Genomic DNA, 27,985 nt, shown 5'->3' with positions numbered 1-27,985 from the left:
GACTCATAAAAGTTAAAATTCATAAAGCATTTCCAGCCTTATGAATTAAATGAAACATATTCTTAAAATAGCGACATAGTTAAAATATTCTGAGACACACAAGATGGCAGGTCTAGACTGACTTACTATAATTTCAGAAAGGGAGGCATGTCTCTGAAGCAATCTTCTGAATACAAATTAAAACATCAATAAGATCTTTAAAAAGTCAATTTATAAAATTTTAAAAAATATTCCAAGATTCTGGTTCTATACAGAAAGACAAGCAAATCCCCCTTATGAGCAAGATTAAAGCCACACCATCTTCAATACCTACAACCAGCAGAATTAATTTTAGGTATTGTAAAACATACAAGAATAAGGTCATATGGATACACAGGAAAGAATGTGTTTCTCCACACAAACTTATCAAACTTGTGAATGGAAACACGTGTGCATATATAAGACTGATTAACTACTAATTAGCTGCTAATTAACTACTAGCATAAAACAAGCAAATGCCCCATCTCTTCTCTGGTTCATCATTTGTGTTCTATTTAGCATCTAATAACCAAAACCACCAAACTTGTCAAGACTTCTTCAAAATAGACTTAAATCCAAGTGCAGGGTAACATGCAAGAAACATGAACTTCATATTTGTAGACTTCAAAGTAAATGTTCCCAGTTAGCTCTCTTTAATTTTCCTTTAAGAATCATCTCACTGTGAGCCAACTGTCTATTTTGTGAGACAAACCTGCATGGAAAACACAATATAAGATGACTATAGTGGCCTGATGATGCAATCCAGATGTTTAAGCTAGAAAAATCAAACACACACACATGTACTTTGTAAGTAGACAATTATATAGACAGCATGTTGCTACTTATCTCATGCAGAGATTAGATATCTTCTTTGACATAAGCTAAAAGGTTATCATGGGAAGGATAAATTGTTTAACTGAATTGAGATAGAAGGATGGAGTTCACAAAAGGAGAAGAAAACAGCTTCAGAAATATAGATTTACTGAAAGGTGGAGATACAGCGAAGCTGAGAGAGAAGAGGGCTATACGTGAGAAGGAAGTGAGCTGATATCACTAAAGCCTATAATGCCTTCAAAACAGATAGGTACCCCAAAGGTATGAACCACTTTCCTGAACTGTCGGTGTGTATTGTCTTGGAACTTGTACAATTTCACTTATTTACTCAGTATTTGAAAGTCTATCTGTCCATCCATCCATCCATCCATCCATCCATCAATCATTTTGGCCAATTACTAGAGATTCATGACATGCAGAATCACTTTCAGTTTCAGCATGTCTGAGGTTCTGGGTTCATGAGGAAGGCTTGTGGAGAGGTGACTCAGGCAAGGTCACAATGGGCTTTATGAGCGAGAATAGGAAGAAAGATGAGATGAACAAGGAGGCAGGAAATTGGAGACAAGACAGAAGACAGTTTTAAACATCATGATTACTTCTCAGTTTTCTTAGAGTGTGTCTGATGGAGAATTTCAGGCCTGTCTGTATTCTAGATTCTTGTGCATATCCCAAACAAAACATGAAGTATTTCTATCCTGACTTTAACTTTCATCAAAGCTGTCACTTACATGGCAATTAGCAAAGAGGTTAGTGTAGGTACAGCTTATTCTAGACATTCATTTTCAACAGGGTTGGGCTGCACATTTGACAACCAAAGGGGCAATACAAATGCACTAATTTGCTAGCAAGAAAATCAGCACTCAGATACTTTGATCTCATGGTCACAAAATTGTGCTATGTGATATGGTGGCGATGGAGATGTGCTTATAAACTGACATGATAATCAACTGTTTGAGTCCCTAGGCATATCCAACCTATTGACATCTACTGTAACACAAGGGGCCGGCTTGTTGGGGTTTCTGTCCCACCTGGTACCCCACAACCGGCAATTCCCAAAGAAATCACAGAGTCTACATTAGGTTATAAACTGATTGGCCCATTAGCTCAGTCTTCTTATTAACTAATTCTTACATCTTACGGTAACCCATAATTCTTGTCTACGTTAGCTATATGGCTTGGTACCTTTTTTCAGTTGTCAGCTCACATGCTGCTGCTTCGGTGGTCTGCGCAAGAGTGGCAGAGGGAGCCTCCTGCTTCCCAGAATATTCCTGTTCTCATTGCCCCACCTCTACTTACTGTCTGGTTGACCCACCTATACTTCCTGCCTGGCCAATCAGCGTTTTATTAAAATACATGATTGACAGAATACAGATAATTCTCCCACACCAATCTACAAAGTCCAAGTTCATGCACCATGCATTTGAGTTAAAAAACAAAACACCCCAGTATGCTTAAAGAAAGTTTATGGTCTTGTCTTATGCTTCATTCTTGGCTACATGCGGCGAGTGAATGCAGATTGGACACATGTGCATGTATCTTTATTTCCTTCTGAGTTGGCTGTGATTCCTGAAACTATAAATCACTTATTAAATGACCCTAAAAATAACAGCACAAAAGAGAAATCCCATCACTCAATACTTGTAAAATTTCTCTCACTAAGTCTTTTGATTTTGCAGAGAAGCTAATATATGTCAAGGATTATGTTAAACCCTATAGTCGGTATTGGATAAAATGATGCTGATCCTCCATTACCACAGAGTTCCTTATATAATGGCCAAGGCAGACATGAAAACGAGAAATAAGAAAACAGAAGTAAAATTACAAGTGCTACCAGCAAGAGAGACAAAACAGCAACAGTCACTTGAGCTGGAAAGGCCGTGAGAGTCCGAGACATAATGGATAAATTAAGACTTGAAGAGAGCTTGAGAGACCACAAGCAGAGAAAGCCAAGCTACTGAGCTGTGCCTTAAATCTCCCATTTCCCAGGTATGAAAGGCTTACAGGAACCTTCAACATAAAGAGAAGAAATTAAACAAAAACCATCCCAGCAAAGCAAACAACCCTGATACCTCTCTGAGAGAGCTGTATTTAAAGAGGCTGGGTACAAAGCGATTGCCCTTGACAAAGGTCATGGCAAGCATACTGAAAATTGGTTGGAAGTGCATACATTAACAACAACAACAAAAAACCAGATCGAGACTGCTCAGATAAGAGTTTAACCACCAGAGAGGAGGCTTGATTAAATATATATATATATATATATATATATATATATATATATATATATATATATATATATATATATATATTTATTTATCTCAAATGTTTCCCCTCTGACAATGATACTAGGAGGTCACAAGTACTAAAATATTTTTTTTCAGGATGTTTCCAAAAAATAAGGAAAAAATTTAAAACTCTAATTTCTTCAGGGGACAGGAATGAATACCACAGTGAAACTAAGGGAGGAAACATATTTGTGATGACTTTGACTCTGCAGGAATACGTACCCCAGACCATATGATTTCCTAGGCAAGAGACAAAAAACCTGGCACAAGGCCTATCTTTAAAATGGCCAGTTTTGCCTATAGGAGATGGACCTTGCTAACTTATTTATAGATATTTATTTCTAATTTTGAGAATTCTATCTTAGGTTGACGTTGGGCCCAAATCCCTGATGAGAAGTGCTATGGCATGGCACACATAGAGTTAAACTAGCAGCAGCTCATTTTCATTAAAAATACTTTACAATGCAAGTGACTATTTTACTTTTGCTCAAAGGCAGATACCCTTTTTTTAGACTATTTCATAATTAGAAACTAAGTCTTTTGATTTTCATAATTAGAAATGTCCTTCTTGAAGGCCAATACAATTAGATTGTCTCTGTCTTAATCAGGTGTTGGATCAGCCCTCCGTAAGGACCTTATACCATTGTGAAACTCCATTGCCCTCACCTGCCCAAACCTGTAAGTACTGCAGTGTTGAACTAGCTATCAGTATTTTCCATTTCTAGTATTTTCTGAATTTTATGTTGCCATTTGTGTTTTTTATTCAGGAGCCAGTTTTCCTATCTTCCTTTATATATTTCTTCCTATGTGCCTGTTACTGACTAATGCTGGGAATCCAGCATGAAGGATGCTGTCCTCACTGAGCTCCGCTTTAGCAGAGGTATGGTCCCGGGTGACTGAGGACACTGCAGGTTGTGATGACACAGGATGGTGCGTATTTGCTTGTTAGAGGAACATCTAGTAAGAGTTCCTGATGCAACCAAAGAAGCAGGCAGAATCTTGCAAAAGAGCAAGGCACGGGCACTGCCTAGCAGACATGTGGTTTATCACACACTGTTTTTCTAAGTTTCACAGAAAAGAAAAAGGAGAATGCCAATATGCTTTCAGATGTACTGTTCTCAAAGGTTAAGAAGCTGTGGAGACTCAGAGGGCAGGGACAGCAGTGCTTAGCATCTTAAGACATCACTGAGAAGCCTCAAAAGCACATTGCTATTCAGAGCTTCTCTCCTTACTCTCTTCAGGTTTCAGTCTTTTCTCTGCATTTTCATTCATCCCCAGTCACTGGGCTGCTGGGAACAAGGTCCAGCTCCTCACAGTGTATCTGAAGGGCGATTCTTGCTAGATAAAGTTCCATCACTTGTTGTCACTTGTAGTCTTGTATTGAAAATCCTTTTTAGCTTCCCAACCCCCAACCAAGGCACTTAACCAATCTGAGATTGGGACTGGGATGTATTTATACCCCTGGTGGAATTTATTTTTTGGCTTGTTGGGCAAATGTGAAAGAGACAATGTATAGAACAGTACATTATTTTTTTCTGCTTTAACAATCATACTTACTCTTCCTTTTATTTACTATTTATTTTGCTTTTGCTTTTTTTCCTCAAGAAAAATCTTTCCTAAAGCCCAGTCTGGCCTTTAATTGACTAGGTTGCTGTTGCCAGGAGTCTGTTTGTTGGTTCCTGGCCACCCAGCTAGCTTAGACTCAAAATAATACATACAGAAACTGTATTAATTAAATCACTGCTTGGCCCATTAGCTCTAGTTTCTTATTGACTAACTCTTACATATTATTTAACCCATTTCTATTAATCTATGTATTGCCATGTGACTGTGGCTTACCTGGCAAGATTCCAACCTGTGTCTGTCTTTGGCAGCTCCATGGCTTCTCTCTGACTCCGCCCTCCTTTCTCGCAGCATACAGCCTAGCTTTCCCCGCCTACTTCTGTTCTTCCTTGCCACAGGTTCAAAGTAGTTCTTTATTCATCATCAATAAAAGCAACACACAGACAGAAGGATCTCCCAAACCAAGTAGCTACAGCTGTATTTGGGTCCCTGTTTCCCATACCTCCACTTTCAAAGTTCTAGGATTACAGGCACATGCCACCAAGCCCATTTTCTTTGACTAACAAGAAATCTGAAGGTGTCTATTGTATTTTGAATAACTGTCAAAGGAAGTGAACATACAATTAGCCAGGACAGGAGTCAGCAAAATTCCATGGAGGGCTTTCAATTGGTCCGCAGAGAAGGGAAACCTCGAGAGCCTTTCAGGGAAGCCCTCTGGAGGGACACAACACCTGAGGCCATGTATGACACACACAGATATCTGTCAAGTAGAGGCTAGGAACATGGGAAGCGCAATCACAGAGTGAGACGAAAGTGGGAAAAGGAATGCACGACTCAGATAAACTCCGACATGGTGTTCTGGACGCACAGGTGTAAGGAAGAGATAAGGGACAAACGGAAACTTCGGTGAGAGCAGACTATGTCAAGTTTTGGTGCGGTCCAGTTTTTAGTAGGAAGTAATGATGGCCAATCAGGATGTATTTTGAGAAAGACCATACGAGCTACAGTCTAGCTAAAGCAATGGGGAAGGTTCTAGTTAGGCGGTGAAGGTAATCTTGAAAGATGATGCTGGCCCTGAAACAGGCAGTCTGGAAAAAAATCGGTAGAATTTGAAAGGGGCTTAGAAATATGGAATTGGCAGGATTCAGTGGCTCACTAGGGATGGAGAAGAAGAGTAACTTTCAGCTTAAACTGGAGGTCATGCCAAAGTGGGACTATAAGAGGAAAAGAACACTCTGAACATATATACAATGCCTGTCTCTAGCCCCGTCTTCCTCATGTAAACCTTATACTATGATAAGGTCTTTCATTTTCTTAAGTCCCAGTTTCCTCATATGTATAAAGTTTTTAGTAATGCTCTCCAGTCATAATTAGAGTAATAAGCATGGACAGATGCAATCAAATAGTTTAAAATGCATTAGGGCCATATAATTTGATAAAAATATGATTTTAAAATCATCTTGTATGGGACCAAGGCAGCTAACTTGCCAGAAGTTGGAAGCAATCTGGACTACAGCAAGTTCTAGACCAGCTCGGTCTACCTACTACTTAATTATTATCCTATTCAGTTTTACTACTTTCAGAATTTTGACAACAAAGGTCTAGTTGTTGTAGAACTTAAATAAAATAGAGTGCTCTAGAGTACTGCAAATAGTTGGTAGCCATTATTACTATTATCATCACGTTTATTATAAGGAAATTACATATTGAAAACTGTTGAGATGCTAGGGAGATGTCTAAGTGGGTAAATGCTTGCTGATGTTGTATGAGGACCTTTGAAACCCCAGACCTATGCAGAGCTGGATAAGGGAGTGCGTATCTGACATGCTCCCATGGGAAGATGGGAGGTGGACGCAGAAGAAGCCCTAGAAGCTCACGGTCAGCCAGCCTCATAGTAAGTAGCAGCAAACAACAAAGTGACCATGGTGAAAGGTGAAGATTGAAAGCTGAGGTTATCCACTGACCTCTACATGTGTACATATGCACGAATACACTTACACATAGGGACAGACTTATGAATGCACACAACTACACTTACACATAGGAACAGATTCATGAATGTACACAACAGATTTACACATATGCACACACACAACACATACAGACATACACACACACACACACACAGAGAGAGAGAGAGAGCGCAACAGATCCAGTCATTCACTGAACGATTTTCATAGAGGAGAAGGAACAGTTTTGAGACTTGGGAGTTACAGGAAATCCCTTTCAACACTACTGCACAAGACGCATAAAGAGGAGGAAATGTGACTAGACTGAGATTTTTCACCCAACATCTGACAGAAATTCCTGGGTCAGGAGGATGCAGTTAGCTTGATGCTCATCTGTGTGTATAGCCAGTATGAAACCTCTGGGGTCTCCTGTGTGACAACTGGGTGGGTACCCGCGCATGCTCAAACTTAGTGTACTTCCGTTCAGGCTCAAGAAAGCAGTTGACTTCAGAACTGGTAGGAGTTAGGGATCTATTACACCTATTCCATTCACCCAAAGCAGGCGATGGGAATGTCTGAGTGTTTGTCCTGTGGGTTGCCCAAGGCAGGAAGCTTGTCACAGCGAGGAATGGCATGTCTAGCACAAGTCGCACAGTGAGGAGACACAGCACAAACATAAACATGACATAATGTCCCACAGACTCCTTCTGACCAGACCAAGGTCACAGGATATGCAAGAAGATGCTTGTGTTGAAAATAACCCTTTCTCTTGGCACGGAGTATTTCTCAGACTGCTAATGTATCGTTCATGGCAGCTTCCCAGACGGTCAGAAAATTGTGTGGTGGCTTTGGGCCTGGCAATTCGGTAACAGCTTATAAATATTTAGGAGGTTTAACTTTTTTCCCTGAGGTTTTGGAACTGTGTTGCTTTGATATGCTTCATATGAAACCACCTAAGTATAGTTATTTAATCTTTTCCTGTACTCGGAAAAACTCTCAACCATTAAAAAGAAAAACTAAAGTAGCCCACATATTTGACAAGAAAGCTGAGTTTTTGGTGATTGAGGTTTCAGACATACTGGAGGGCATGATTTCCAGGTGTCAGGACAAAATGGTGTATGTAGAGTCCCCCCTGCATATCACGTCTCATAATTACAGTAGGTACTTTTTCAAAGCTCCAACAAGTTTGGGAAGCACTGATTTGTTCTTGAGGTAATTTGCAGTGATATTTTGTTATTTTGCTATAACAAATAAAGCTCTCCTGAAGATCAGAATGCAGAGCTAGCCACACAAGTTATCCATTGAGGCCAGGTAGTGGTGGCACAAACCTTGAATCCCAGCACTTGGCAGAGGCATGGGGGTCTCTGTGAGTTCAAGGCCACCCTGGACTACACAAAACCAATTCAGTCTAAAAGGGAATCAGAGTCAAGGGGTGGTAGTTCACACCTTTAATCCCAGTACTCTCAAGTATCAAACCTTTAATCATAGCACGAGGGAGGTGGAGGCAGGAAGGGATATGCCTGGGCAGAGAGGGATATGAGGCAGGAGGAGACAGGTGCTCACAGGATTCAGTCTGAGGATTCCTAGAGACAGGATTGTCCATTCAGTCTTAGGAGTCGGTAGAGGCAAGAACTAGTGGCTGGCTGCTCTGTTTCTCTGATCTTTCAGCATTTATCCCTGCATCTGACTAGGGACTTTTATTATTAGGACCAATAAGAATTCGTGCTATGTCTTATTATTTTGATCACACAAGACAAGTCACTTAGACAGCATGTGTGATGTGGGCACTTACCACTAAAATAGTCTGAACGAATGTAAGACTATTTCTACTATACAGCTTAATCTGCACAGGGTAATAAATTGTACCTTATGAATGTGAACCCAGTTAACATTTAATTTCCTTGCTTTGGATGCCAAGAATGATGCGCAGATTTACAAAACTCATTTATGAGTTGAGAATCCTGAGACTTAAATAGCAACTGATTTTGTAGCAAGTGCTGCAATCATTTAAGGCCAGTCTATCCGTCGCCCGTGGGGCACAAATGGAGACTGGGTTTGGGTTGAGAAGCTGAGAAGCATTCCCTTGGAGCCCAGAGTAAAGAATCCCTATATAAACTATTTGAGGGCCAAGTTTTTCAGGGGGAGAAGTCACAACACCATGTGAAGGAACCCACAGCACTGAGGGTGAGCAGGCGAGCACCAGACCACAGAGCAGGTCAGTCCTTGGGAAACTGGTTTAAGCCAATCCCAGTTCAAATTTCTGCTCCACCACTTCCGAGCTGTGTGTTGTCTTCCAGCCCAACCACTCACTGCGTCATTTTGGAAAATGTGTGTAATAATAACAACTTTACAAAGTTGTAAGGAGGATTCATATGGCAATAAAAGGTATGAAGTTAACAGCAAACTTCAGATTTCCAACAGTCATTTCTCTCTTCAAGGGTTTGCCATCTACATCCATGCAGTTCTAGATTTAAAAGAATCAATCAGAAAAATGAATTATTTGTACACAAAATATAACAGATGACCTCTTTCCTTATTTCTGAAATATTATGATACAGTGATTTACATAATATTTACTACATACTAGAAATTAAAAATAATCAAAGGAATTTCAATTAACATTTCCATTGATAGAGAAGAGAGGCCTTGAAAGCAAAAAAATTAATGCTCCTAAATTATATATATACTTTTTTTAATATTACTTTTTAATTCAGTGAGTTTCAGAGAAGCCAAGTCAGCATTTCCTAGGTTGTTCTGGCAGAGTGTGCGGCAATCCAACTGCAGCTGACGGTGTTGGCAAAGCTGATCAGCTCACCTCAGAGCACTTGAGGCACTGCCAGAGGTGACAGGCTGCACGTCAAAGCATGCACTATAATGTGTACCTAAACATTCCAGGCTGAAGACAGGCAGTCTCTAAGTATCATGCTTGAAGAGAAAGTGGCCATGGGCATAAGAATGAATTTAGCCTTGAAGTTGTAATAAGACTCCTATAATAGCTCAATGTATTTATCATTGACAGTAAACCCAGAGAAGTTTGTTTGGGACCAAGCTTCATTTTAACAATGCCCCTTGCAATTGCCTATATTTTTATTTCACTGCAACAACAAGGGTAAGAAAAGATAGCCTCTGTTTTGTAGGCATTTGCAATGGAGTAATTTTGTAGATTAGGAAGATGGCAAGCCTTGGGCAGTAAGTAGTACATCATCCTGTTTGGGTGATGATGCTATTGCCACAGTGGCATCCCATCTGACTCTTCCTCTCTCCAAGGATAGACTATCTCAGTCACTAATCCATCACAGCATTGTATACACTGAGAAACTGGTTAACAAACCAGCAATTCCAAGCACCACTGTGGGAATTTAATATAGGTCCATACAATAAATTATGTTTTGATGTTCAGGATCAAACTTGGAGTCTCAACAAGTTAGGCTCATTCTTGATTTTTGAGTTGCACAAGACAAGAGGAAATATTAGGAGGAAGAATAATACTCATGAACACTGTCAAAGGCAGGAAACTTTATGGGGAATGAAGAGGGGAGGGATGATTCTTCAGAAAGACTAGTCAAGTGGACATTGGCTTCTCAAGGTTTTCAAAGGAAGAAAAGTAGACTAACGTTCATGACAGCAATATTGAACTCTTTTAAAAAACTTATTGGGATCAGTCATCTCTACTAACATTAATAGAGATGGGTTAAATTAAGGTGTAAAAGTTAGTCAATAAGAACCTAGAACTAGTGGGCCAAGCAGTTATTTAAGTAATTTAGTTTATGTGTGATTATTTCAGGGCTGAGCAGCCAGAAATGAATAAACAGCCCCCTACAACACCCACCAGTGACGCCGAGTTAGTTATTACCATTGTCTCACATGAATAGCTATGACCACAGAAGCACAGAGAGCAACCTGGTCACATTCCTAAACCTGTTACATGCCAAGGCTATAACACGACTTCATACTTTTGATTACAAAGGCTACCTTCAAAATACTTTGCTCTGCTGGGGGACGGAAAATAAAGAAACATACTTGGAAGATAGCACTAAAAGAAAAATCAAACCAATGTAAGGAAAGTTTTTAAAAAAGAGATATTTAAACTCTAAAAGGGTCTTTATGGGGGAAAAAGGAGAGCATGGTAAGTAGAAATATCTCATGACATTTAACATTTACAAGAGTTGCTTTTCAAAAGGCAGGTACAAATCATTTGGTTTAAATATGTGATGTGCTATGAGAGAATGCCTGTCTCTGATTTCAGTTAGCTTGAGGAGAAATCACCTTTGGTATGTCTGGACAGTCTTACCTAGGACGGCAGATGATTTGGAAGCTGTTGCTGTTAAGGAAAGCCAAAAACACAGGCAGCAATCCTGGGGAAGGAGCAGGGCTGGAGGTTCAGGATGTGGTCTTTGTTATGCACGCAGTGACCTTGGGGAACCCACTGAGACAATGCTAAGTGTTCTTTAGTTCTTTTGCAAAATGAGAAGCATCATGTTTTATTTTCTTATTTCAGAGGACATTTTGAAGAAGATGAAATGTCAAAATATAATGTGAAAATAATGAAGCAATATTAAAATATGAGCAAAAAAATGTAGATATTATACCAGCTAAATGAAATGGCTGTGAATGGTGCATGCTTGCTAATAGATCCAACAGCCTCACCTATTTTGTTTCAGAAAATACAGATCTATTTTCTTTCAGGAAATTTACAATGCATAATTGGAATGAAACCTTAACTCTATTAGTTTTCATGCATTAGAAAGATGCTAATACAAAAACAATCTCACTTTTTGTTATTTGTCTCCAGAGTGATGGTGATCTTGCTGACATCTGAGCTAGTTTCAGCAGATGGTCAGTTCAGGGTGACGCGTGGCATAGTTGACAAGCATTAAGAAATACCATTAAACGGAAAAAGCACATCTCCACCTGCATCATTGCCTTACAATTGTTTCTCGAATAATAATTGAGAATGATATATAATTTGGCTTAATTTTCCTGCTGATCAATGCAGTAAAACCTTGGAGGCAATCCAGATGTGTATCATGACTGCTCAAAAAATAAGCATTTTATTCCTAACTCTTTTTCTTTTGTATTTCCTATGCCTGCAGGTGATATTTAACAAGGACAGAATAGCCAACTGATTAAGTAACTGTGCCACACATTGCTTTGCTGACCATGGACAAATGTTTTCTTTATTCTATAGTTTGCTTGCTTTGAAAAAAATGACCCCAAACTTACATAGCATAGTTATTATTAAGATATGAGGTAATCATTATAGATGATTGATATATGAGATATTTTCTAGTTTCAGTCTGTTGCTGGAATAAATAACATAACCACAACGAACATAGAAGAGAGAAGGGTTTATTCCAGCTCTCTGGCTACAGTCCATCACTGAGGGAAGTTGGGAAAGGAATTCAAGAAGAAACTCAAAGCAGGAACCATGGAGAAACACTGCTTGATGGCTAACTCACCACGTTGAGACTTAGCTAGCTTGCGTATTCAACATAAGATAATCTGGACAGGGAATTAGTGAATCCCATGTTGTTGTGTGCTTTGAATAAGAATATCCCTCTAGGCTCAGATATTTGAACATTTGACCTCCAATCTGTGGCACTGGTTGGAGGAGGTTATGGGGAAGTACAGCCTAGCAAGTGGAAGCCCAACACAGACAGGGGGGCGGGGCTAGGCTTGTGAATTCATAGCCCAGCCTCACCCCCAGCTCTCCTTCTCTGCATTGAGTTTAAGTTGAGGTTGTGAAGCAATTTTAAGGTCAACAAAATTGACTGACAATCTGAAATGGAAGAAGTCCTACTCTTCGTCATGGCCTTGTGTGCATTCTTTAAGTAGAATTTTTGTAGATCAAACATTTAAACTTTAGACTCAGAAAATTTGACAAGGAAATTCTGATGCCTAACAAATAGCTTCAAAATACATATATGCATTGATTTTCTCCAGTGGATAATTTAAGAGATTAAAAAGCATCAAGCTCATCAAAGTAAATGATAAGCTATAAACAGTTAAACCTAAAAATTCTAGCAGTCTCTAAAATATAAAATAGCTTTTGGTTTTTCTACTCTACATCTCTATATGAAAAGGCTCTATATTCAGATACTAGAGTGTTTTCTTCTTGTATCTCCCCACTTCTTTTCTTTCCAATCAAGCAGGTGTTTATTGTGCAGATGGGGTAGGAACAAGCAGCACTAACAACACAGCAACAGAATGCCAACCCTGCAGGATAATTTGAAAGATCTGCAGAGAAGCAGGGGAGTCCTCTGCAAAGGCCAAAAGACTCTGTGAAGGAGGGCATCCAAGGTTTACCAAATGGGTGGTGGGAAGTGTGGGGAGAGACTCCCACAAAATGAAATAGGATGGGAAAAAGAAACAATTTTCAGTAATGAATATTTTGAGGCATATCTAAAAAGTTAGGGTCCTAAGCAAATTCCTTATGGTTTTATAATCACCTATATCATTTAGAGTTTGTTTTCCTGAAGGCTAGCCCAAGGTTCAGTTCAAACAGCAAAACACAATAATGAGTATTGATTATTTCCTGTAACAAAAATTCAGGCAAAGATTTCAGTGCTGGTCTGTTCACGGTCACAGGATGTAACCAAGGTTGTTTTCTCTTCCATTTATTTACTCGGTCATCTGAAAATGCTGGGTTCCTTTGGAAGCAGGGAACCTCTTCAGTAACAAAGTGACTTCCAGCTGCTTTCCCCATAGAAGCTTCCTCATTTTCTGGAGGGAGATAGGCTTCTGTATCAGAATTCTAAGAACTGTGTACTTTCCCCCAGATGATACTGGAAGATGTGTATATCCCCTCCCCCAAGAGTCCAGGAACATACTGATGTGTTTGTAGGAGAAAAGCAAGGACTCACTCCTGGACTTGACAATCCTTACGGTTAATGAAAGCAAGTAGGCCATGTGGGGAAAGCAGACTCTAAGGACAGTTAAGAACACGGTGAGAAGAAATTGACACGGATACAAGTCACGCATGTCTGTTTGGTGGAAAGCACTAAAGTACAAACCAGCATGCTTATGGGGTCAACTCGGAGAAAGGGGTCAAATGTCCATGCAGTTTCTCCTGAGCAGAAATGACCAAGCAACAAGCAGATTTTCTAGTCACTGAATAACACCATAAAGCTGTGGGATAATTATGGATATGTCAGAATAACTAGGAAGGAAAGTACTACGAATTACAGGTTGTATTTCTACTAGCCTGCTAGTTGTGGCAGGCATTAAAAAGGGTAGTCTGTCTGCTAGCAAATTATAGCCATGTCATTTCTCAAGACCTCAGGTTTAGTAAGCCAGGTGTGACTGCTGGGCATCTCTCCAGTCAGCTCCCTGGATCTTTTCTCTTTCCAAGATTCTCAAGTTCCAGAACTTATGGCGTGGTCCCAAATGCTCAGAGCACTCACAGTCCAGTCTCCCCAACCATCTGTACTTTACTGAGACCAGTCATGGAGATAGATTACCCTCCGATTACAAGACCCATGTTGGTCATGATGGAGACCCATCCTTTCTACACAAGTCTTTTGGTATTCATGCTTTCCATAGTATCTCTAACACTCATGTTGAAATTTAACTGGCATTGTTCCAGCATTGAGAAGCGAGGCTTTTAAGCAGCGGCGGATTATAGGGCATTGTCCTCATGAGTAGATTTCCATCAATAACCCAGGAGTGGAGTAGTTACTTAAGAAGTAGATGTAGGGCATGCTTACTTGCCCTTCTGCCATATTAAGAAGCAGCCCTTAGACTCTTGGCAGATACTAACACTTTCCAGACCCCAGAATTGAACCAAGGGAACTTGGTTTCTTCATATAGTTCTCAATCTATGGTACTCTGTTATATCAACAGCAAAGAGTGCAAGACAATTTTCCAAATATAGATATATTTTTCCTAAAAGTTGTTTATTTTGAAAATATCATTATACAGTGCTGGATAAATTGGTGAGAGTCAAGAACCAAATAATGAGTGTCCAAGACACTCAAAAGAGAAAAAAAACTATTGGTCAGTTTAGATGAGGTGAGGGTGCCAAGCTAAGGCCAATGTACTAACGAGCAGTGTTAGTTAATATTCTGGTGATGGATTTTAAGTCTGGAAGAGGAAGATAACTTGACTGGAACCTTCTAGAAGAAAGAAGAATGGACATGGTTGACATTAGCAGCTGAGTTTTTGCTTAAAGCGCTCTGTGCTAATCCATCTAAATATGCCCTTTGAGGTGTATTTACTAGGCACATCTGGAGCCAGACACTCTCTCAAATATAGAAAAGTTAGATTAATGACTCTGCAAATGCCTGGAAACTTTACTTCTAACAATTTACCCCTTGACAACTGAGTCCTATGGTTAATACTGTGAAAGTCTTTCTATACAAACAAAAGTCTTAAGTCGGAGGATTTTGGATAATAGAGACCTAAACACATAGACCTGTCACTAGCCATTCTTTTTGCTTGCCATTTAAAAATTGCTCCTGCTACTGGGAGAAAGAAAATACTAACATGATGCTTTAATGGAGAATGTATTAGTTGCCTATAGCCTGCCAAGGATATTTTACTGCAAAAACTTGCTTTGCCATCTCTTCTCAGGAAGAAGAAATATGATTAGTATTTAGAAAACAGTGAGAGCTGGAGACAGTGGTACTTGATGGTGGGAGCAATGGAGAAGAAATGATCCCATCTCTCGGACAGAATAGAGAAAAGGAATAGGTTCACTCCTTTTATAATAGTCCTCCAGAGACTGCAGCAAGAATGACCAACAATTGCTTGTAAATTACCTTCAGAGAGCACTCTGTTGTGACCTAAGGGATTTCCATTGGGATCCACGTCCTTAAATGGTTCTACCACTTTCCCATGGTGTCACCTTGATGACTAAGCATTTCACATCTGGACATTTGGCAGGTACCCAATGTTCAAATCATAGCAGGCTGTGGTAGCATAAGCTGAAGACATGGCTCATTGTGTAAGTTAGATATAGTAATATGTAGGGTACAACTTTAGTGTACATCATTGTGTAAGTTATAAACGAATAGTTTGAACTAGTCTGGCTATAAGATTCAAGGAAAGAATTCTGGATGAGGGGTGGCACTTGGTTGAACCTGTAGAATGACTGACTCCTCATGGGAATTGATGGTTTTGAGTCTCTCATGAATCATGTGTCTCTTAATCTCACTGTAGGAAGCTTTGATTGTCATTAGGAGATAGATAGTTCTATGAAGGAGGAGAGCGGTCCTCCAAGGGAAAGCTGGCTCTAATGCATATACAAAAAGTAGCTATTTCTATATCCTACACCAAAACCAGAAGTCATGGCCATTGAAACAAATTATTTTACAAAGACAACAGGACCCAAAACAAGTATCATAGCCCATTAGAGTCCCAAGCTACTACAGGTGAAAATGAGAGCATAACTGCTTATCCACTTGGAACTCTGGTCTTATTCATCATAAGGAAAAAGAGATGTAGACAAGGATAGATTAGCCTGTTAGTTAAGGAAGCAAACTCAGGCTTTGATTGTATTCATGAAGAGAACATAGAATGTACTGATGGTTAGATGTTTACAGCATAAGGAAGAACATTATCATTCACCACAAATATAGATGTAAACACATAGACACAATGTAAACACAAATAGAAACAATGTAAATGCAAGTAGACACAATGTAAACACAAATAGACACAATGTAAATGCAAATAGACACAATGTAAATGCGAATAGACACAAAGTAAGCACAAATAGACACAATGTAAACACAAATAGACACAATGTAAACACAAATAGAAACAATGTAAATGCAAATAGACACAATGTAAACACAAATAGACACACAAAAAGAGGGATGGAGAGGGTGGGAGGAAAGTGAAAGAGCTTGCTATTTGATCTAGCTGAACCTTATGTCCAAAGTTTCCTCAACAGTGGTATATATCAGACAGTCAGAGCCTAGAAAAGTGTGTCTGTGTGTACCTAATAAAAACAGACAACAGCATCTTGTAAGTTTTAGAAACTCTTTTAGATAACACACACACATACACACACACAAACACATATATGCGTATATCAGTAAACCATATGCAATGAAGAAGCATGAGGTCTTAATAGATTGACTTATTTGCCTGAGGTCACACAGGAAGTGGCTGACCTTGGGTTCATAAGGAATTCCAGACTGTCCTTCCTCACAATGCTTTTAGAGGCTTGCTTTTAGTCCTTAAATCACTTTTCTTTAATATATATCCAAATAAACATTTATGTTTGAGTGATGTGTATTCATATAACAGCTGCATATATATATATATATATATATACACACACACACATACACACACACACACACACACACACACACACACACACACACACACCCTGTTTCAAGCGTACTGAAAAGATACACCATAATTGAACATGTAGTGGAATTTGCTTGAAGAAATCATCTATTACCCAAAGTTATTTAACTCAATGTGAATGAGGTTTTGCAGTGATTGACTATATATTATTGAAAACCCACCAACCATCTGTTTGGACTCTGATTATCATTCCTGTTACTATTAACTGAAAAGAGCTAAACAGTCCTAGAAAAAACAAGGTGTTCAGAAACACGATTCTCCACATTACTCGAAGGATTGGATCCTTAATTCTATCTGACTTTAGAAATTTTCACAATGATCAATATCAAACAATGTGGCCTAAGTGACTCAGACATTCAATTACTTCCTAATTAATTTGACACCCGGAGCAAGCTGGACAAGCCATTGGACATCTTTAATGGGGAACCTATTATTTCACAAGCACTACTTTTAAAATTCCCACTCTTATCCAAAACATATTTAATCTGTGAGACGTTTTGAAACTGAATAAGTCAGTCATCTACCTCTGCCTTATAAATTTATTTATGGGTAAATAACAAGCAAAGAAGTCACAGATTTATACTTTAAGAAAAGGCTCTAATATATGGTAATCTTACTGGTTGTTGAGGAATGTGCCTACCTTGTCAGGGAGAATAGAGGGGTGTTATACGTCCCAGACATGGATTTCTCTTCTTTGTTCAATCACTGTCATGCATGTCGGTCAAGGTCTCTCAGGCATGGTGAATCTATTATTCACACAAGTGAACTGGCTTCTTATGGTGTAAATCATACCAGGAATACACAGTCTGTTAGCCTCATAAACAGAATACTGACAAATCTACTCAGCTGACAGGTAACTCTGGGTGTCAGCAAGGCTTGCGTGATAACAGGTGCACCTGGCTAAGCGTCTGTGACAAGAACCTGTTCCATTATTACTGTAGGCATCTTTGACTCTTCTCCCTCAACCTAAAATACAGTAGAGAGCCACTGGATAATTTCTAATACATTTTAAGCTACCTACTCTTCCTTCACTATTGACCACATTTATCCATAGTTATATCCTAATTGGCCCACGCGCATCCTTCCCTCAGTCCGATGCCATGAGGATCCAGCCCGACAGCTAAAACAATGCTTTTGTAGATACAATTATGCCGCTCTCATGACTAAACCTCTTCATAGGTTTTCCATTGCCTTTGGGCCGACATTAACTAGCCTGCAGAGTTATCCAAGGCACTCACGTTCACTGCTTGTTCTGTCTCTCCTGCCTGGTCCTCTGATTCCTGCTTCACAGCTCGAAAAACTACACTCATCCTAAGTAACTTGAGCAATACTTTTCTAGAGGCCTCTGAGCAGTTGGATGCTACTTCTGTGTGAGAGGCTTTATCTTTCTGCCTCCTGCTGTGTGATTGCACTCCTCTCATGGCCCAGGAGTTTGCTGAAGTGTAATGTGTCACAGAAGGACTCTCTTGTGGGCCAGATGTCTCTAACACTGTTCTTCTTCACGGTTACTATTTACTCCTCTAATACCATGTGACGTATGAAGTATAGACTGTGTCTGGTATTCACATTTAGTAAATGACAATCTGATGCATGGGAGATATTCATAGGGTTTAGTATGTTTAGCACATGGTCAATTCACTGAGCAACTTGGCAGCAGAAAATGAGCTATCGATTTGTCTTCAAATTGTCCAATGTTTCTGCCTTTGCCGTGACATGGTATCTAAAAACACCATAATAAAGTACTGTCCATGGGAAAATGCCTAGGGCACTGGGAGAGACAGATTCTAGTCACTTTTTCGTCAGGTCGAGACTGATGTTTGTGAAGAGGGACACTAATCAGGAGGGAAAGGCAAGCAAAGCCCCTTGAAGGAGATGGTATGTGAGCTACCTTTTAAGGTAGGCTAACGTGGTGTGGCAGAGCTGATCTTAATTCACTCCTTCCGAAAATGTGACTTTCCCCTAAGATTTTGAGTGCGCTTATTTGATCTGAGTCTCAGACTCTTAGCAAGTAAAAGTGGGGTTCTGAAGACATACTTCATGAAGATATTATTAAGTGTGGCCAGTTTAGCATATAATTAATGTTATAGAGATTAGATGAAAATGTATGAATGGTAAACTCATGTACAAGGTCCGTGGCTGTTATACCTTTGGCATCTAACCTACATCAGAAACAGTAAGGAAAAGGCATGTTATCAGACTTCTTGGTGTTTCATCAACTTCTTATTAATTGTACATTAAGAATCACAGGCTAGCCAGTTCAGGTACTCTCTTCACAATTGCTTAGGGTCTTAGCTGGGACCATCCTTGTGGATTCCTGGGAATTTCTCTAGTGCCAGGTTTCTTGCTAGGCCTGCAATGAATCCCTCAATCAAATTATCTTGTTCCTTGCTCTCCCTCCCTGGATGACTATCTTAAATGTCATCATAGAGCCTTCATCCAGTTGCTGATGGAGGCAGATGTTGAGATCCACAGCTAAGCACTGGGCTGAGCTCCCAAAGTCCAGTCGAAGAGAGGGAGGAGCGATAATATGAGCAAAGGGGTCAAAACCATGAAGGGGATACCTACCTACTAAAACAACTTACCTGAGCTAATGAAAGCTCACCAATTTTGGCCTAGACAGTAGGGGAACCAGCATAGGACTAAACCAGACCTTCTGAATGTGGGTGATGGTGTGTGTGTGTGTGTGTGTGTGTGTGTGTGTCTGGGGCAGACTCTGGGGCCACTTGCAGTGAGACCAGGATTTATTCCTACTGCTTGTACTGGCTTTTTGCAATCCATTCTTTTTGGACGGATACCTTGTTTAGTCTAGACATAGTGGGGAGGGCCTTGGTCCTCCCTTAAAACAATGCACTAGACTTTGTTGACTTTCCATGGGATGCCTTACCCTCTCTGAGCAGTAGATGGGATGAGGGAAGGTGGAGGGAGTAGGAAGAGGGGAGGGAGTGGGAACTGTGATTAGTATGTAAAATGAGAAAGCTAGTTTTTATAAATAGATAAATAAATTTAAAAAGCATCTCAGGCTATTTGTTTGTCTGCTTTCTTTGTCCATACTAACATATGTATTATGCATGAAGAGGACCATGGTTGCTTTCTCAAATGATCCTTCATCAGTTTTAACTTATTCATTGAGGCAATGTCTCTCAGTCCCTGAGGGACTGAGCTCACTGATTTGTTTAGTTTTGCAAGCAAGCTTGCTCTGGGATCTCCCAACTGTCCTGTAAGGTTGGCAATACAGGTGGGCTACCAGGTTCACTCTCATTTAAATTGGTTCTGGGGATCTGAAGTCTTACACCCATGTTTCTCTTGCAAGCATTTAGTCACCAAAATGCCTGTCTTGTCCTGAGAGGCTATTAAACGTCAGGGTTCTCAACAGTCCTGATATATTTGTGAGAAGTGATGTATCAACCAAATCAAATATTAAGACTCAACATGCATGACATTATGAACCTTTACATTAACAGATTCATTTTCCAAGGCTAATCTGAGATCGATACAAACTGCTTATGTTCATTCCCTGATGTGAAAACTGAAGTTCAATGAGGGTACACATGGAGTTCAAGGTCATTTGAACAGCTGCTATTAGAACCAGGGTTTTAACACTGAATTCAAAACAGGCTCCATGCACCTCCTTCACTGTCCTCCCAGGAGCAGGGTGAGGCAAAAGCCACCCACATACCTTTTTCTTAATATGTACTACACAGTCAAATTATTGTAGACAAATCAAATACAGAAATGACCGAGTATGTATAAATAGTATATATTCTGGAAGAAATAGGCATTAACAAATTGAACATACTTCATATGTTAGTAAGTATAGTTAAATAGTAATAAAACTGTGGGTGGATGAAATTTAGTATTAATTTAGATAGAAACAATTTTCCATATGAGAGTGCAGTGAGAAAATTATACATATATATAATAGGTACAATATATTATATTATATATAATAATATATAATATATTATATAGTAATATTATATAGAGAGATTGTATAAATGTAAAATCTTCTCACTGCAATCTCATATGGAAATATGATTCCAGTCTCATTTGGAAAAATACATACATATATATATATATGAAGTTTTTCAAGCAAAAAGAACAGCTGCAAGCAAGGCCTTGAGGTGAGAAAAGCATGGATTTTTGAGGAATCCCAAGACTGACAGTGCAGATATAGCAATATATGTGAAGACAGATGAGGGGGGAAACATCTCATGAGGCCTTGTAGATGAAGATGATGATGGTGGTGGTGATGCTGATGATGGTGATGATGACGATGATTGGTGCATTCTCAGCCCTTGGAAGGTTTCGATAATAAAGTGGTGCAGCCTGGCTTACAGTTAGAAAACTATTGCCATGGTTATTTGGAGAAGAGTGAGACAGGATACTAGAGTGGTCCAGGTGTGGATGAGCTTGCTTTGAGTGAAGATTCTACAGAAAGGGTAGTAAAACCAGTTTGACTTTGAAATATACATTTTATGGAAGTATGTGCACTCCTGTTCATGGATCCCAAGGAAAAGAAATAAATGAGACTTTGAAGATAATTTTGGCTGGGTAACAAGAAACCATATAACTCAGTAAGGACTGTTAGATGAGAAGCAGTTTGAGACCCAAGGGAGGGAGCCCAGGGGAAAGGACCCCCTTGGTATTTAAGCAAATGCATGAGATGGATAATTAGTTATAGACAGTGAGCTGAGGGAAAGGGCCGCAGCTTCAGATTCAGAAGATGAAGCCATAGGGGTGTGAGTGTAAGCCTTGCATCTGGATGAGATAGGGCATTCTAGGAAGGAGAGCTGACAGAGGTGTTTCCATCTGGTATCGGGAACCACCCAGCATTTAGAGGAACAATATAGAAAGAAAGCAGCAAATAGCAATGGGCAACCAGCAAAGAAATAAGAGCACAGAAAAATGCTTTGCTCTAGAAGTTAAACAAACAAACAAACAAACATTATCTTGATGAACTAGTGACAGTTATACCAAATGTTCCTGACAAATCAGCTAGTACTGAGAACTGATGCTCATCGGGCAAGAGTTTTTACTATCATAACTTTGACAGAGAAAGCTTTATCTTGTGGGGCTGAAACTGGAAGTAGGTTAAAATGGGGTAAGAGCTAGGCATCAAAATACACACTTGCACTCCCGGCACTTGGGACGCAACTCTTTGCAACTCGGAGGTCAGCCTGCTCTACAAAGCATGTTCTAAGCCAAAAAGTAAGACTCTATCTCCAAATAAAAGAACCAATAAAAGTAAAATGAAAATGTTTTATTAAAAGTATAGTAAATAAAACCTTGTTCACAAATTAAGAGTTACCCTGGGAAGGAAACAGAGAAAAATTATTTCACTTTCTTGGGAAAAGTTCACTGCAACGTGGTTACAGAAAAAATAAGGAAGTGAAATCCTTTCTTACTTTTTCTCAAGGGCACATGGAGGGCAGTGATTACTAGAAAGTGAGGGTGAGGGAGCAGACTTTAGTTAGAGATGTGAAGAGCTCAAAGATGATGTGAAAATTATTGTCTTAGAGAAAGAGAGAAGGGATTTTCTAGTGAAATATTAAGAATTATCAAGAGTATTTGAGAGTCACAAGTCAATGGTTAAGAACCGAGAGCAAGCTGCATGAGCGCCTCTCTGGCCAGGCCCAGCAGCTCAGGAGCTTACGTGGAATGAACGAGAAAAGTTTAACCACTCGTTAATAGGACTGAGATTTTGATTCATGAACAAATCAGCTAAGTGAGAAAGTAAGCGAAGAATATATGAGATGGAAAATTAGAATGCTGGACCAGGTCAGACTTCGTATGTAAGGAGGGAAGGGAAGACATAAAGATGTAGACTAGGGGGAGACCATGAAGTCAGCAACTCAAGTCCTAATGGAGATTATGGAAGTTCGGGAGAGAAATTCTGAAAAAGATATAACATGTGGCACAGAGGATTTGAAAGGTGTACAGTTAGTGGAAATGACAAGGTTCAGTGTATGATCGGAAATCCAATAACAGGGAGGCAGGGAGAAGGTGTAGCTTGCTTAGGGTTAGTGTAAATATGAGACTCCAAACTAGAACCTGCAATCATATGACTCCATGTGAATGCTCTCTCTCAACTTGATGTTTGCCTTTAGTTATCTGCTGAGCTAGAGCTAAGCAGAAAAAACCAGTGCTTTCTTAAAGATAGTGTATGTTGTGTAGGGGAAGGGAGAAGAAGCGGACACAGAGTGGGGTCTCCTGAGTTGCTTAGGCCCTGGGTTTAGATGGACTGCCCACTTTATCTTGTACTGAACCTCACTAATGACATTTCCAGCCTCGGAGAGGATAGCGATTTACAAACGTGCGTAGTTTTTCTTCTTTCTCTCTCTCTTGTTTGAGTTACTATCCCCTAACACCACTTTCTCTATTTAGAATGCCATTAAAATTTTATTCAAGTCCATAATGGATGTGTTAAAGACTCCATCTGCAGAGTACTTGGCTTCCCATGTAAATTTCTTTAAGAGGACTCACGCTCAATAAAAATTAGAATAAAATGAGAAATCTGTTGACTCATGAAAGTGAAGAGCAAGAAATTAAAGCGGAAGTATAAATGAATAAAGGTCTATAGTATTAACTCACACTTGAATGACAGCTCATAGAATAATAATTATGTTTTCATTTTATACAAAATTATTTAAATTATTATATAATTTATTATATAATTTATTGTATTATAAAATTATTAAATATATTTAGGAGATATGCAAAAAGAAACAACTAATATCTACCCCAAATCCTTAGTAAGACAGGAACACTTTAACAGCTTATATCCTTCCAGGGTCACATATGTTGCATATATGTATCTTTGGTGTATTTATTTTAATGTGTATTATAAAGCACGGTTGGAATTCGATCATTTTCCGTAGATTTTCAGTACAGGAACGAATAGACAGAGAGAAAGTGAAAGAATGACAGATCCAACTAGGGGTGTGAGCTTCTCAAATGAGACTCACGTGTCACTAGGCTTACGAGCCATTTGAAGGATTTTGGTGACTTCTTCAGCTATTATTATTAAAAGCTGAGAATAAATATAATGGGATCACAGAATGGTCCCCAAGGTGCACCTAACACTGATCCAGTTGACGATGTAAAACCTTAGGTCACAGGGATGCAGGGAGGTAGGATACTGTCACAGCAAACAAAAGTTAATAGGCTTGTTCGAGACACCTGTAAGATGTCTTTGAGTCTTATAGTCCTAACCAAAGTCATACACATTGGGGTCTTAAATCTGGTACATTGCTATTTTCATGTAAAATATCTATATAAAAGGGGACTACTTAGGGAGGGGATAAGAATAAAGCACACAGTAAAACTGGTTTAGCTGCATAGGTTCTGGGTTTAGTAGGGTCGCCATTTTCATTGTGCGTTGTACCTCATAAACCATACTGCCACCACACACCTGCCATTCCTGAACATGCTTTTATGTTTGTGCATTGGATGTTTTTGCCAAAATGAAAATGACATTACAAAAATAATCATCAATGATTCTACCCCTCAGAGTGGTGTGATTTGTTTTTTGTATGAGGGACCATACAAAACAAACATTTTGAGTTTATAAACAATAAGTCATCTAAAGGCAATTCTCCAATGACAAAAGAAATTGCTTGTTAATTTCTCTCAGTAATCCTCACAACCAGTAGTGTTAATTGTGATAGAGTCCCTGATTCTCAAGTGACGAGAAGACTCAGCCATACCATGTGTGTCCCCCACTCTTTCTGGATGTTGTTTTAATTTTCCCTCTCTTTTTTTCAAAGAAAAGAATATTTAAAACTTTTCTACTTTTACTAAAACTTGGAGATGGGAAGAGTTTTGTTCAATTCGATTCAGTCTATGTTTAACTACCTTTTAAAATTACTGTAAAACTATTTTAAAATTGATTTACATAATTGATATGCTTTGTATTCTTGCAATGACATAGTCTAAATTGATATTGAAATATAACAGTATTTCATTGTATTTATTTTTTTAAGATGAATATTATATGGGTATAAAGGAAGTAATAAATATATTTTTGAGCCTTTACTGTTATAAACAGTACAAATAAGAGCAGTCTTTGTAAAATTTGTCTAATTTTTAAAATGTAATTGTGTTTCTAAAACTATGCTTTTTTTCCAAGGTTTTTGATCTCTGTTTCCAAATTAGCTCATTTTCAGGACAATTTATTGTCAATACATAGTACGGCACCTTTGAAAAAACTTGCAATTAGATATGAAACTGCTCATGTTCCTCATCTTCATGTCCTAATGAGGGTAAGCAAGCTGTTTTATGTCACCTTTTGGAATGATGGCTAGCCTGTTAATGTTACCTGACACTGCTTTTTAGAGATTGTCTTTGACATTTCTTTGGCTGTTTTGTAAACAACCAAAATGCTCTGAGTGGCACGGTTTCCCCTATTTGCTGGAAGTCATTGCCAAGGTCCTTCTAGCGTATTTTCAGAGCGCTACAGGGTTGATGTGCCTGCCTTTGGGGATAGGCTTTATGCTTGTCACTCTTTTTGTTGCTGAAATAGAAAATGTGTGGCAGTTGTAGGTCAGATTATGACAACAATATCACACGATGGAGAACATCTTATCACCTGTCTTAGAAACATACAGCCACATCAGTAACAACAGAGTATCCAGAATATCCAGAAACGCACAAGCTCCTGGGCCACTTCCGCCTTCGCCATTTGTTTCCCCTATCCCTGACAACATGGTCTACTAATAGAACACTCTGGGTGTTTGGTCTTCTATCTCAATGTTCTCTGCCGAAAGCATTTCACTAACACTCTCCTGTAAATCTTGTAGGTAACTTTAGGTTAAGAAATATAATTTTATAATTTCACAAGATTACAAATCAGGACCTGGAAGGTAGAAAATCAACTTAAAGAGTTTAATTTTTTTCTTACCCTCTCCAATGTAATTTCTTCAAATTCATATTCAATTTCTGTTCCATTGACCTATTAATAGGAAAAAAAAGGAAAGAGAATTACTAATGCGCTTTGAGTATGAGATTCTACATTTAAAAACTGCTGGAGAACTCCAGGTGTGGTGGCATACACCTGCCATTAGAGAGTATTTCCTTCACGTTGGGCTTCGGATTATGCTTTTCCTTAAATAAAATGAGACACAACAAAAATAATTAATGATGATTTCATTGCTTAGAATGTTGGATTTTTTCATGCGAGGAGGCAGTATAAAATATGCATTATGAGTTTATAAACAAATCATCAAAGGGTGATGATATATAATTACAAAGGAAATTGTTTACTAATAACTCTTTAGACCTCTTGAATAAAATCTAAAGTGTGAAGTGTAACATGGCAGTAAAACTCCATGGGATGCCCTTCTACTCCTCTTCTTCCTCCTTCTCTTCCTGCCCCTCTTTCTTCTCCTCTCTTTTGAGGGGCAAAGCTACATTAAGAATGACTGAGTCAGCTAAGAAATTCCATTTCTTTATCGACGCAAGTTCAGGTAATATATTCCAATTACTCTTTCTTTTGCTTATTGGAAGCTCTGGACCATGAAAACCTGCCCAGATATTTCAGAAGTAATAAATGAATAAAGTAGGACCCATTTAAAAATTCCTCATTAGAGTTTGTTTCAGCCATCTAAACAATCCTTGAATTGATCTGAGTTTAGAAGGAGAAATTTTGAATATAGCCGGGCACCTATGAATCAACAGATGTGCACAGAGAATTATGAAAATGCTGTAAACTTAGCAAAAAAAACCCCACTGAATTCCTATTTTTATATGCCATAGATTTCTTCTTAGAAAATGATAATTTCTGAGAAAAAAGTCTCAAACTGTCTATTACGCCCCCTCTCCCCTAAAGTATGTCTTGCTCACACCATTAGAATTTAGGAATCATCAAGGGAGACAGTTTTTCAACTACAAAATTGTGATTGCCTTTCAAGGTTCTAACATCAGTCTGGGTTTCTCTCCTTACGGAATTTAAATATGGAGACAGAGTGCTAGGGAGGCCAGGACTAGATTGGCAGCCCCTTTGCCCAGTGTTGAAGTTACTCAAGAGGGAGCTGATGAAGGAGAAGAGAGAAATCAGCAAGTAATGAAGCTAAGTCTTCTATTGATCTACAGCCACAGATGCATTTGTAGATTCTCTTTCATAAGAAGCAGGGAGGGAATATCGTTGGCCGAAGAGGTACCTGCAGTAGTAGTCAGTGAAAATACAAAGCCGTAAGGATGGTGGACTGTGCCTCGGCGACTCGTTCGGAGCATGTTTTTGATTATTCAATTACATGAGCTAATTGGTGAATCACATTTTACTGTGTTATTACATTATCAAACAGACCTAAACTAAATTTGATTTTCTGGGCTTCAGCAATTTAATGACTCACAGAAAAGGACTTCGTGATGTCAGAAAGCTTCAGCAACTTTAGGAAGGCTTTGGTTGAGTGTATGTAAAGACAGAAAAAAATAACAACAACCAAAACCCCTTGTATGTGTGTGCTTCTGTCTGAACTTTTGTTTAATCTTTCTTACTTTCCATAACTGATAGGAGGATAGCAGGAGGAGACCGAATTAATGTGATGTGTTTTCGTTTACTCAGTATGGCTCCATGGAGCTTTTCTTTGCTTCACAGATTCTCTAGAGTGAAGCCCTTCATGGTACTGAAGTGCTGCAAACTGGGGAGGAGGAATAAGCTCCAAAGAAGGGAAAATAAACACCCTGGAAGTAAATATCCAAAGATGCAAAGTGAAAGGCATTCTTTCAAGAAACAGAAGACAAGAATTTCTACTGGTTTGCATCACAGAGGATATACAGTAGCCTATATAATTTTTACTTAACAATCTTGAGATTATGCATGCAGAATGTTAGATCCTAGACTCATTCTATATGCACATGATAATTAGCATTCTGAAGTTCCCTAGTCAGCTTCAGGCACAGGTCACAGGAGCCCTGTCAGCAGGCTTCTGTGTACTCCAAGGATCTTTAGCTTTCAACTAAAGAATGTAATGTCATTTCCCTAAGATAACAATATCCAGACTCCTTTTGAGGGTAGAG

General features: G+C 39.0%; 1 protein-coding gene across 27 annotated transcripts in view; it reads right to left on the bottom strand.

Moving 5' to 3' along the window:
* Dlg2 (discs large MAGUK scaffold protein 2) overlaps nucleotides 1–27,985 on the bottom strand; it is a 1,777,227-nt gene that overhangs the window by 552,837 nt on the left and 1,196,405 nt on the right. For all 27 annotated transcript variants that reach the window (XM_085683002.2, XM_085683004.2, XM_085683006.2 and 24 more), the window contains one exon: nucleotides 25,869–25,919. In XM_085683002.2, coding sequence (XP_085539128.1) covers nucleotides 25,869–25,919 — 51 coding nt within the window. The remainder of the gene's footprint in view (nucleotides 1–25,868; nucleotides 25,920–27,985) is intronic.

The sequence above is a fragment of the Myodes glareolus genome, chromosome 24 (genome assembly GCF_982192425.1).
Source record: "Myodes glareolus chromosome 24, mMyoGla1.1, whole genome shotgun sequence".
Lineage (NCBI taxonomy): Eukaryota > Metazoa > Chordata > Mammalia > Rodentia > Cricetidae > Myodes > Myodes glareolus.
Note: the sequence above shows the minus strand (reverse complement) of the source record. Positions and strands in the feature narration are given on the sequence as shown.